The sequence below is a fragment of the Cajanus cajan genome, chromosome 11, assembly GCF_000230855.2.
Source record: "Cajanus cajan strain Asha chromosome 11, NIPB_CcT2T_4, whole genome shotgun sequence".
NCBI lineage: Eukaryota > Viridiplantae > Streptophyta > Magnoliopsida > Fabales > Fabaceae > Cajanus > Cajanus cajan.
In genome coordinates, this window is record NC_138527.1 from 19,159,494 (window position 1) to 19,172,209 (window position 12,716).

The window sequence follows — 12,716 nt, forward strand, 5'->3', positions numbered from 1 at the left end:
ATTAAATATTAAATATTTAATATTTAATATATATATATAAATTAAATATTAATATTAAATAATTATATTTAATTTAAGATATTATATATTGAATATTAATATTATATATATATATATATAAAAGATTATGTTATATATATATATATAACATAATCGATTATGTTATATATATATAGCATAATCGATTATGCTATATATATAGCATAATCGATTATGTCCTTACATAATCGATTATGTTCAACATAATCGATTATGTAAGGTCATAATCGATTATGTATTTTTGCATAATCGATTATGTTTCCTTCGTTTATGCTTTTTTCATTGCATGACACACTATGCATGCATGCGAAAGGATATTTCTGGGTTTTTATAAATCTTACGTGGTTTTCTTTTCTTTTTTTCGCACAAAAGCGAGGACGCGAATCACGCTTCTTCCTCCTTTTCTTCGCCTTTTCGTTGTCGCAAATCACTATAAACGAACAACAAGTTTCTTCGCCTTTCTTTGCTCATGAATAGTAAATCCCTGGAAACAAACATTACCTAAGAAAAAATATTGAAAAAAATGTTAAAACCAAAGTGAAAATCGAAGAATGTTAAAGAAATATTTAATTTAGTCCTTGTAAAAAAAAAATTACTATAATGGCATTGGCTACGGGTGGTTCATGAACATCCACCTCGCACAACTGCACTATTAAGTGTGAACTGCGAACTGAGCCACTCAACGCCGAAGCCTCTGTGAAGCCATGGCGACGATCAAAACGACGTCGTCCCCACCGTTTCTTTGTCCATTCCTCTCCCCCAAACCCTTCCCCCCAAAATCCTCGATCCATCTTCCCCAAACGCGCAAGCGAGCGCCGTTTCGCTGCGCCTTCAGCTCCACGCATTGGTTCTCCGCCGTTCCCAGAGCGAAACGCAGCGTTTCGGAGACCCATTTGTGCTTCGCCACTCGCCGCAAACCCACCTTCTCTTCCGGAGAAGAGGGCGAGGGCGATTCGAGAAGAGTGCTTCAAATTGCGCTGTGGCTCGCAGAAGGTGTCTACGTTCTGTGGCTCTTCCTGCTTCCTTATGCCCCTGTATGTACCCTTTACCTATTTATTATTAACGCTTTAAAGTAATCGCGTTCTTACACTTTTGAATCTCTCTGTAACCGTATAACAACCGCATTTGTCGCAGAAGGTATCTACGCTTTCTGTCTCAATCATTACTCAAAATCTACCTTCGAAATTATACTCACTTTTGTTTATTTTACATTTTTTAAAATTACATGGAGACAGTAAATGTCCTTTTTGTGCTAGTTTAACCTAACGGTAATTTGAAAATTTATATATTTACCTAACAGTTTTTGTTAAAAAATATATTTTTGAGTTTTCTTGGAATATGCATTTTTTGGTCAAAAATTACTAGCGGTATTGGACTCCATCTTCTTAAACAAGAATTCGGCAATTGGATTTGGTCTTCTTAGACAAGAACTCTAATTGGACTTGATCTCTCTAAATAAAGTCTCAAGTTGAATTGAATTTGGTCTCCTTAAATAAAGTCCAAGTTCGAGTTTTCTGAATGTATAGATGTGGTAGGGAGGTGAGACTCGCTAAAAATGGTTAGTCAGGTTCCTTGAAGAAGATTAATTAAACGAGAATTCATACAAATAACATGATTGTCAAAAATTGTAAGACCAAGTGAGTAACATATAGAATTTTTAAGTAGAGGCAGAGGAACTAGGACTAAGTCATTAGTCCGAATAAAACTGAATCAGTTTCTTAAGCAAGATCTTGGATTCGAGTCTTGAAGATACACACAGATTAATGGAACACGAGTAGAAACAAATTGAATACCCTAGTCTGGGGTAGTTTTGTTTGTATCATATAGAGAGGATCTTAGGGGAGTTTTAGCTTCCATATTTCTTTATATTTCATGATTTGTTTTCAACCTTAGGTAGGATTAAGATTTTGGTACAATTATAGATGGGAATTAGTGTTTTGTTTATGTATCACTTCATATCACATCTTTTACAACAATATCAATATAAATTTATCACCGAGTTTTAGTAGTCCTCTTTATCTTCCTAAAACTTGTAAATTTGTAATTTTAAATGATTGTATAGGAAGTTGCTTATATGGCATTGTTGACAAATTTCCTCCTTTCATTCTTACTTTGCTTTGGCAATCTGGAATTGCATATGATTCCTTGTTGTTTGATAATAGTATAAGGATTATAGCTTTGATTTTGTCTCAAAGTCTGAAATGTTCCTTGTATTGTGACAGGGAGATCCTATATGGGCCATCAGTTCTGACACATGGAATTCTCTTATTGGTCTTTCTCTTAATTTCTTTTTCATATTGCCTTTCATGAACTTTGGTACGTTTGCCTATTACTCATTACACCTAACTAAGTAATGAATGATGACTGAGTTGATTCCTTTTGTTTTCAACTTCTCCACATGTGATATTAATGTTATATAAGAACAATTGATGCTCTTGTCATATTAACCTGTTTCCCATTGCTTTTGTATATGTCAATGTACTGTATTTAGTCACTTTTTAATAAAAAGGCAAATATTTTGATATTTTGTGCTTTTCCATGTAACAATTTTTGAATTTGATTTAGTTATGGTTTTAAATAAATTCCTTTACTGATTATTGAAAATGATCTCTTCCCATTTTTCTATTTTCCTTTCTATTGGGGGACAATTTGAGAAGCGAAGCTTGCTTTATCAATTTTGCTCTGGTTTGTGTGACGAGATTCATTCTCTTTGATTCCTTTCCTCGTTGTGTACATGAAAACCTTTATATTGGCGTGTAGTTTGGATAATTTATGATACCATGACTTACAACTGGCTTGTAAATTATATGCTCCTGGGATTCCCAGCTTAAAAGTATTGTATGCAATCTTAATTCTGTTTATAGGTTCACGCAGAAGTGATTGATAATTACTTCTGTTGTGTTCTGGTTTCTCGAAAAAAACAAAGAAGAGTCTTATTCTTATAAGATATAGACTATGTAGTTTAGAGATTGACACGGACATGGGGACTAGCTGAATTCTAAATATTGTAGGCGACGAACATGGAACATGTGTGTATTAAGGAAAAAAGATTCACACGCAGACACACGAGCTTTAAGATTTATTATATCTTCATGTATGTCAAAGTGCTGAAATGAAATGGAAAAGCTGCAGGAAATGAAATTTGAATGACAAAAAAATTGTGTATTAAATATTTGTACGATGCAGTATGCACTGAATAGGTACATCAACAAGGGGACTTGCTGAATTCTAAATATTGTAGGGCATGAACATTGCAAATGTGTGCGTGTGTTTTAAGGACAAAAAATTCACAAACTCACACACGAGCTTCAAGATTTATAATATCTTGACGTATGTCATACGTGCCAAAGTTAAAGGGAAAAGTTTGAGGACATGAAAACATTACGTGATTAAATATTGTAGGACAGTAGGACTCATTAATTGATGCAAAGACGTGGGGATTTACTTCTAAATATTGTCAGACGTGAACATAACACACATTAGTGCATATATGTTTAGTTGGCTATTTTATATAAAGTCAAACCGAACGATCTGCTTCTTTTAAGAGTAATGTGGAATTGTGGTTTTTGAAGAAAAATATTAGTGTTGCACTTCAATGATTTCTGCATTGACCATTCTGGCAGAGTAGTTGGCATTCATTTGATTGATGCGGCAGTTCTTCATCCTGTAAGTGTCATTTGCTCAAAGTAAATATGATTGGCAATTTGAAACCAAATACAATCATTTGTTGGAGCAATCTTCCTAATTTTGAACTTTCTTGCTTCAGATGTCCGAAGGACTATTCAATTTTGTGATTGGCTGGACGTTCATGTTTGCCCCTTTGCTGTTCACTGATCGTAAGAAAGATAGATATAAAGGGTCTCTAGATGTTCTCTGGGGCCTGCAAATGTTCCTGACAAATAGTATGTCTCACAGATCTCTCTTGGTTGACAAGTCTTTTGATTATTTACCTTATAGAACAGCAGTGTTCCAGCATATGAAAGAGATGAATGCTTTAATCTCAACTTAGTTTTCCTTTATATATAATGTAATTGCATTACCTGTCTTATGATGTGCCAGCATTTCTGATCCCATACATGGCTATCCGCCTGAATGATGCTGATGATGAGAGTGTTCCAAATCCAAGCAAACTTTCACAGTTGGGCTCTGTGATGACAAATGGTGCTCAACTTGTTGGATTGATTGGTGGCAGTGCATGTTTTATATCTCTTTTATGGGCTCTTTTTGGTCGAATGGATGCAAATTTTGGGGGCATAGCAGATAGATTGGACTACTTGGTGGGTTATCTTGGATCAGAAAGGCTGGCTTATGCCTTCATATGGGATATATGCCTTTATATGATTTTCCAGCCTTGGTTGATTGGTGATAACCTCGAGAATGTTCAGGAAAACAAGGTTGTTTTAGTAAAGTATCTTAGATATGTACCCGTCATTGGCTTAATTGCTTATCTTTTGTTCTTGGAGCCCAAGGAGGCATGAATACTGGGTTTGGATGATTAGTTTATTGTGAACTCAAAGAAGCTCAGTTAAAAATGATCTCTTGAATATGTTGAGGAAAAAAGAAAAGGATTTTTTTGATTCTAACTTAGACTGGTTCATAGTTCATACACTTTCATCGGGCCTGTCTTGCTCTAAGACTCACGAGTTCTTTAAATCAAATCTATATCTATGTATAAAACATATTGTTGGAAAATTTTATTTGTAATTTAAAATTTAAAATAAATGCTTTATTTAAGTAGTTTTATTTTTATGTAACGTTTTTAATATTATAATGTTGTTATTTTTTAAAAAGTATTGACAAAGCCTTTCCTTGTTAATTGGTGGAATAATTCTGTTGGCTGAAGCAGGAGACTTTTTGACATGAATAAATAAAAAAAAGAATAAAAATACACAAAATAAATTTAAAAAAAAAATAACTAATTATCGTTGTAGGTGAATTTGGTGGTAATGTGTAAACATTACGCAGGAAGGACAGGGAGGTTGTAATAGGACAAAATTGTAAATAGATGACGCATGAGGGGAGCGATTTTTTGAATAATGGTCTTGTACAGAAGGCGCAGGCGCATGGGGAAGGGGTTTATTGGTTTATGCAGGTGGCGCTTGGGACCTATGTGTGTTCTGGACTCCCTGCTCTGATGTGACTATTGCATGGTGGATGCAGGCCGTGAATAAATAGTCTTTGACCACTGTTGAAGGAGGAGCTGACTGATGCAATTGAAAAAAAATGTAAGGAGTTCATGCGTTTTCTAATTCTTGGTTCCTCTATAAATTCAGCTTGAACCTCAGAATTTTTTACAGAAATATTATGTTTTAAAAAAAAATTACTTAATTAATCACTGTGCAGCTTTATTTACAGGGATAGAACCATTCACTGTTTAAGCTCAGAATTCGGTTCCCGGGGAACCGAATTCTGAGCATCAATATGTATTTTTTTTTGTTTTTTCGACTCAGAATTCGGTTCCCGGGGAACCGAATTCTGAGTTGCTTTTATATATTTTTTTTTTCTCGTGTTTGCAGGGGAGATGTGGGCTGACGTTGGAAGCGGAACGGCCCGTTCCGAAATCAGAACGGGCCGTTCTGCTTAAAGAAACAGAGTGACATTTGTTAACGTGAAACGGGACAAGAACGGGCCGTTCCGACGTTAAGAATTAACGTTGAAATAGATGTTGGAAGCGGCCCGTTTTAAACAAATTGTTGTGGTAATTTTTTTAACGTGGAACGGACCGTTTTTGTTTTAGAACAGCCCGTTCTAAAATAGAAATTTACACATTTTTTTTACTCCTGGAACGGCTTCGGAACGGCCCGTTCCAGGAGCTGTTTTTACAAAGTTATTTTGATTTGGAACGGGCCGTTCTGGTTTTGGAACGGCCCGTTCTAGGTAAACAGTAAAAACTTGCGTTTTTCTATAAATAGACCCTCTCCCCTTCATTTTTTTCACACGATTTCAGATTAGCTTATCTCCTTTATTCCTTCCGTGTACCCCTTTTGAATCAGTTTCTTAGAATCACGTTAATTTCCTTTAAACCTTTCATAAAATGGCTTCTTCAATCTACGTTATTGTTCATTCTGATGGTTCCATTAACCAATGTCCGAATGAAGGAATCACCTTCTCTTCTCCATCTGCAAAATTAGTTCGTATCAACAGAGGAATTACTCTAGAAAGGCTACATCGACAGAAAGCTACATCGACAAGATTCTGAGAGGGTGGCTAGCATACATTTTCGGTACCTTATTAGACTTGGCCCAGGGGTTAGTAACTATACCTGTGTTGAGTTGACGGATGATGAAGACGTTGAGGCAGTTTTCAATGTTCACGATTCTAATCAACTTCAATCAGGTATTGAATTATATGCTACATTTACTACAGTTGAATCACATGCACTACAAGTTTCACCTTCACGTTCACCTTACGAAGTTTATCAAAGTTACCAGTACACTAACCCATCTGGCCCTTCTTATGATATCCCCTCCAACTACAACATTGAGTCATACACACAACTTTTAAGTGGTCCAATCATGGACCTTAATCAAATACCTTCTCAGCCATTTGAGCAAGCTAGACCTTCTGCTTCTCAACCCAATGTTGAAACCAACATTGAAGATGATGTTGTTGTTGGTCTCCCAACAGAAAATGTCTTTGATCCTTTTAGCGAGGACGAAGACGAAATTCTCTCTGCACATGAACATGATGATGAAGAAACCCTCCCAATTCCAAATAATCCACCACTACAACCACAACCAGTAGCCATATACAACCCACCTCCACACTTTTTAGAGTTTCCCAATGAAATCCAACAAGACAGTGAGTATAGCCATTTGTTGGAGCGTGATATGGTTGTGTATCCACCTGGAACACTATTTGTTGGCCAACGCTTCCAAACAAAAGAACAAATGCAGGATGCCATAAATAGATTTCACATTGTCAACCATTGCACTTACAAGGTTAAAAATTCAAGCAGTAGTAGGCTTGTTATGGAATGCGTTCACCACAACTGTGCCTGGAGATGTCGTGGTATATTGCGAACCAGGGAACAACATTGGGAAATCATGATCCTTGAGGGCCCCCACACATGTGTTTCCCCACTTATCTCCCAAGATCATAATAAATCGGGATCACAAATGATTGCTCAAAGCATTGGTGAAATTATTGAGGTTGATCCATCGGCATCCATTTCAACCATCATAGCCCACATCAAGTCCACCATGGGTTATACAATTAGTTACAGAAAGGGATGGTTGGCCAAGCAACATGCCATTGAGAATATCTTTGGAAACTGGGAGGAGTCGTACAACAAATTACCAGGTATGTTGCAAGCAATGCAAATGTATGTTCCAGGTTTTATTTGGAAATTAAATACGCAACCGGCTTACCAAGGTGAATTATTGGACGAGGGGAGTGTTATCTTCAAAAGGTTATTTTGGACCTTTAAACCATGCATTGATGGTTTTGCCTTCTGCAAACCAATTGTACAAGTGGATGGTACATTTTTATATGGGAGATATAAAGGTACACTATTGGTCGCAGTTGCGCAAGATGGTCGCAACAACATAATTCCTATTGCATTTGCTGTTGTTGAAGGTGAAACTAGTGATGCATGGTTTTTTTTTCTGAAGAACTTGAGGCGGTATGTAACACCGCAAGATGGGTTGTGCCTTATTTCTGATCGTCATGAAGCTATTCGAAGTGCATACTCAAGAAATGGAAGTGGCTGGACGGAAAACAATTCTGTTCATGTCTATTGTATTCGACATATTGCACAAAATTTCATGCGACGGTTCAAAAATGCAGCACTAAAGAAGGATGTCGTCAATATGGGTAAGTTTATCATTACTTTTTTTAAAGCATTTGATTATTACTCTTAATTATTTAATAATTTTATTATTTTGCAGCCTACGGGATGACTGAACCCAGATTCTTTTACTATTACAACATAGTAAGAAATACTAATGTTGAAGCAGCTCAATGGTTAGAAAGCATTCCTAGGGAAAAATGGACACTAGCATGGGACAATGGACGACGTTGGGGACACATGACAACAAACCTAGCTGAGTCAATTAATTCCGTATTGAAGAAAACACGAAATTTGCCAATTTGTTCCATGGTAATGGCCACATACACTCGTTGCAACAAGTTTTTCGTTCAAAGAGGTACGGAAGTGGGCGCAATGATTAATGCAGGACATGTCTACTCGGAAATTGCAAATAAAACTATTCAAGATGCACAGTCTAAGGCAAATACTCATAGAGTTATCAGCTTTGACAGATCAAGCAGTAGATTTCTAGTGGAAGAAACGCAACATTCGAGAGAAGTTCGACCAACTGGGAGATTTGCGGTAAGGCTTGATGAATTGTGGTGTGATTGTGGCAAGTTCCAAAAAGTTCATATCTCTTGCTCACATGTGCTTGCTTCATGCTTACATGCACATCATGACTATGAAAGGTACATATCTCCCATATATACCTTACAACAAGTTGCAAAGGTATACGAAGGACAGTTTGGAGAGCTTCGACATGAAGATTATTGGCCTACTTACACTGGTCCAACTTTGTGGCCAAATCCAGAACTGAAGAGAACTTCGAAGGGTCGACCAAAGTCCACCAGGATTAGAACAGAGATGGATATTAGAGAACAACATACTCATGTCAAAAATTGTTCTTATTGTCACACTCCTGGTCACACTAGGAAGACATGTCCGAATATTAGTCATGGATGTAGTTCCCGCCACCAATGATCATTATTGTTGTAATCAGTTGTAATAAATTTATTTAGTTATGTAATATTAAAGTTAATTACTTTGTGTTAGTATCGGATAGTACGTTGTGTTTGTGTTAAAATCGTATATTGTGTTGAAATCGTATATTGTGTTGAAATCGTATATTGTGTTGAAATCGTATATTATGTTCGCTACAATACTTATAATTATAATAGTTTATAACCTTCTTAGTCTAGATCGCATGTAAAAATGCATAATATTAAAATTCATATTACATTGATAAAGACACATAGTACATTAGAATAAAAAAATAATAACATTAACATAGAGTGATTTATATACATTTTTCAATCTCCGTAATGGTGTCCAGTTCCACAACGAGGGCGACGTCTATTACGGCCTGGATTACGCCGTGGAGGTTGTTGCTCAGAAGGATTTGCTTCATCATCAACCACCGGATGTTGAAATGGTGCTGAAGAACTTCCAGGTTCATTACCGAATTGTGGACGGTAAAGAGATTGCATGTATGATTGTGCTGAAGATGGAGTTCTAAAATCTACTCCAAATAAATTTGTAAAAAAGTCCTCTGAAGTTGTTGCAAATGAATGTCGTCTGTCAATTATGTTTTGTTCAGGAGTGACGTACTGAGGATTTGATACATGTTGACCAGTCTCTTCATGCGATCGCATGGAAGTTCGACCAGTCTCAAATGTTGTGGAAGTCCTTCGTTGTTGATGGGTCCTTGGATCTTGTAGTAGTCGTGGCACAGATAAAAAATAGATAGAATTGGCCATGTACCATTCCATGTATTCTCGTGTGTGAAACAGTGGGCCTTGCATTGGATGACCCATCAATGTGTGCTCACGTCTATTGTTCCATATGTCGATCCACTGAGCATGTCTTGTAACCCAATTTTCATCTTGTCTTCCCCTCATGTCAATGTTGTGCAGGTTATCCAAATTATTCGGTGGAGAAGGGACATCCTGGAAGAGACGAAATTGCAATTTCACTCTATCAGATTGGTGCCATTCAACAATTGCAAAACAAATAATGGAGGTGCATGATGTCCATAGTAGAGCATCTCTATATGCTTGCATCGGTATTGCTGTTTGCAATACTCCATATGGCGCCCATAAAAACTACAAAAAAAATTAAACTTCTTTAGTTAACATATTATGCTAAACAAAAGAAAAAAAAAATAAAACTTTGATTTTAAAGAGTTACCTGATCATTCTGAATGTGATCAAACCTTGATCTATATCCAACAACATCATTATGAGGTACATTTTGAAAGTTTAAAACTCTGCCCCCGCTCCATTTACATACTAGAGGGAATGATGCTGGTAACCTGGAAATAGGCGCAATATATGGCATGCGATGCCATGCCCAAGATTGTAACAGAGATGCACAACCACCCATTATTTTGCTACTAACATTTGTAGCTCTACACATTTCCCTATATAACATAGCTAAACAAGCCGACCCCCAACTATATCGTCTTGTTCTTCTAAGATTTATTAATAAAGATAAATACATAAGATGTACCTTATTGCCTGTTTTGTCAGGCATCAAAACACCTCCTCTGGTAATTCTAACATATTATCTCTTAACCACTTTAACTTAATCATAGAGCCAATTAGTGACTCACCTTTAACTGGCATGATTCTGAGATAGGTGGAGCACATTTCCTCCCAGTCATATAATGTTGGGCCAATGACTGGTAAACCATCAACTCTTAAGCCAAGTTGAAGTGCAACATCCTCCAGTGTTATGGTGCACTCTCCAGTTGGAAAATGGAATGTATGAGTCTCAGGTCTCCATCTTTCAACCAAAGCTGTGATTAATGCGTGATCCACTTTTAGATGTCTGAGCTTTGCAACCCCAGAAAAACCCACTTCCTCTAGTATAGGAACAATTAGAGGGTGAGGTTCTGGCATTGAATGACAGTAAGAACAAATAATATTCTCAGTCTCCTGCAATAATAATTACCAAAATTAGTACTAATTTGTTACAAGTTAATTGAAATTTAAAGTATATAACGAAAGTGCTGAACTTACAGTTCTACCAATGAAAGCAGACCTATGCTCATTTTGCTTCCACAACAACATTTTTGATATAGTTAATAAAAATTGAAGAAAAAAAAATTTCTTACTATCAAGGTGAATCAGAAGCAGTCCAAATCGCATCAAAAAATGAAGGGGAGGGGGACTATTTATAGAAAAAACGCAACTTTTACTGTTTACCCAGAACGGGCCGTTCCAAAACCAGAACGGCCCATTCCAAATCACAAACCCTTTGTTAAAACAGCTCCTGGAACGGGCCGTTCCAGGAGTAAAAAAATGTGTAAATTTCTATTTTGGAACGGGCTGTTCTAAAAGAAGAACGGCCCGTTCCACGTAAAAAAAAACAACCACAAAATTTGTTTACAACGGGCCGCTTCCAACATCTAATTCAACCTTAATTCTTAACGTTGGAACGGCCCGTTCTTGACCCCGTTTCACTTTTCCAAATTCCACGCTGTTTCTTTAAGCAGAACGGCCCGTTCTGATTTCGGAACGGGCCGTTCCGCTTCCAACGTCAGCCCACGTCTCCCCTGCAAACACGAAAAAAAAAAATATAAAAGCAACTCAGAATTCGGTTCCCCGGGAACCGAATTCTGAGTTGAAAAAACAAAAAAAAAATACATTTTGGTGCTCAGAATTCGGTTCCCCGGGAACCGAATTCTGAGCTTAAACAGTAAATGGTTCTATCCCTGTAAATAAAGCTGCACAGTGATTAATTAAATAATTTTTTTTAAAAAAATAATATTTCTGTAAAAAATTCTGAACCTCATCCGTCTCATTGTCTTGTGTGTTCTTCTGCTTATATAATATCTTCTCCAGTAGTCTGAAATTTAGTCATAATTTGTTTAAGTAGTGGCTCTGCTTCGTATTTGTGTAATTTATACTTGGTTGTTGTAAGTATAATTGTTGTATTAATTTATATAATTATATATTAATAATATATTTCGGCTGTTATTTTGCAGGTTATAAAACATCATTTATTTATTTGAAGTATTTACAAGTAACTATAAATAGAGATTATAATATATATTATGTGAAAATATTAGTTGATTATAAAAATGATGTTATATTTTTTAATATATTTTGTTATAAGTTAGTGGTTGAAAAGTGATGTATGTATAGGATTTATTAAAATGTAGTGTTATATTTATTATAACCCATGTTGAAACGAAAAATTTACTTAATAAATAATAAGTAATATAAATCGTAAAAATATATTTTGATTAAAAAAAATTTAAGTTACTAATAACATAAAATAAATATAAGTAGCGTTTAAACTTTTGTTTATATTATATGAAAATTTAGTAATATTAATAAATAGTCAACTTATCTTATTTTGTATTTACAAAGAATTAAAAATATATGTACGTAGTTGGTTAAAATTAAATTTAAAATAATATAATTATAAAAAATATATACGAGTTATATTAATTATATTTGTGGATATATTCCGTTACATTGTGATTATTTCAATTACTTAGAGGAATATAAATATTTTAAATGTTTAATGTAATAATTTAATATTTTAAAAATTAATTTTATACAAAAATGCATGTTTGAAGCAATTAGACAAGTCCCTAATGATGTTGATAAAAGTTTGTTATATATAATTAAGAGGTTTGGTATAAATAAAAATAAATTTAAATATTATAAATATGTGGATTTGTGTTTTAATTGTGTAAATACGATGTAAATATTTAATTGTTAAAAATGAGGAAATCTTAAGTTTTTTAAAATAGGTTGATATTTTGGTTAATTAATAAAAATACAAAGTGAAAATGTAATTGATAAAATTTGTTATAATTAAATTGAGATAATTGAAAAAGACTAATTTTGGTAAATGTTTATAAATTCACAAAGTTGCTAAATATTATATAAATTTATAAATGAATTAATATTAA

At 35.0% G+C, this 12,716-nt stretch overlaps 2 protein-coding genes across 2 annotated transcripts; both read left to right on the forward strand.

The window, feature by feature from the left end:
- Positions 1-659: 659 nt before the first annotated feature.
- Positions 660-4,622, forward strand: LOC109792740 (uncharacterized). Its single transcript, XM_020352173.3, has 5 exons — positions 660-1,073; positions 2,262-2,355; positions 3,668-3,705; positions 3,806-3,941; positions 4,099-4,622. Exons 1-5 carry the CDS (start codon positions 744-746, stop codon positions 4,515-4,517), a joined length of 1,017 nt encoding a protein of 338 aa, XP_020207762.2. The 5' UTR covers positions 660-743; the 3' UTR covers positions 4,518-4,622.
- A 144-nt stretch (positions 4,623-4,766) lies between these two features.
- LOC145952988 (uncharacterized) lies at positions 4,767-8,841 on the forward strand. The gene is made up of 2 exons (XM_083066187.1): positions 4,767-7,854; positions 7,929-8,841. The coding sequence occupies exons 1-2, from the start codon at positions 6,555-6,557 to the stop codon at positions 8,768-8,770; spliced, it is 2,142 nt and encodes a 713-aa protein (XP_082922313.1). The 5' UTR covers positions 4,767-6,554; the 3' UTR covers positions 8,771-8,841.
- Positions 8,842-12,716: the final 3,875 nt, after the last annotated feature.

Coding starts and splice junctions, on each gene's coding strand:
- LOC145952988 (XM_083066187.1), top strand. CDS start 6,555: ATGGACCTTAATCAAATACCTTCTCAGCCATTTGAGCAAGCTAGACCT. Junction 7,855..7,928: donor GAAGGATGTCGTCAATATGG/GTAAGTTTATCA, acceptor ATTATTTTGCAG/CCTACGGGATGACTGAACCC.
- LOC109792740 (XM_020352173.3), top strand. CDS start 744: ATGGCGACGATCAAAACGACGTCGTCCCCACCGTTTCTTTGTCCATTC. Junction 2,356..3,667: donor ATTGCCTTTCATGAACTTTG/GTACGTTTGCCT, acceptor CTGGCAGAGTAG/TTGGCATTCATTTGATTGAT. Junction 3,942..4,098: donor GCAAATGTTCCTGACAAATA/GTATGTCTCACA, acceptor ATGATGTGCCAG/CATTTCTGATCCCATACATG.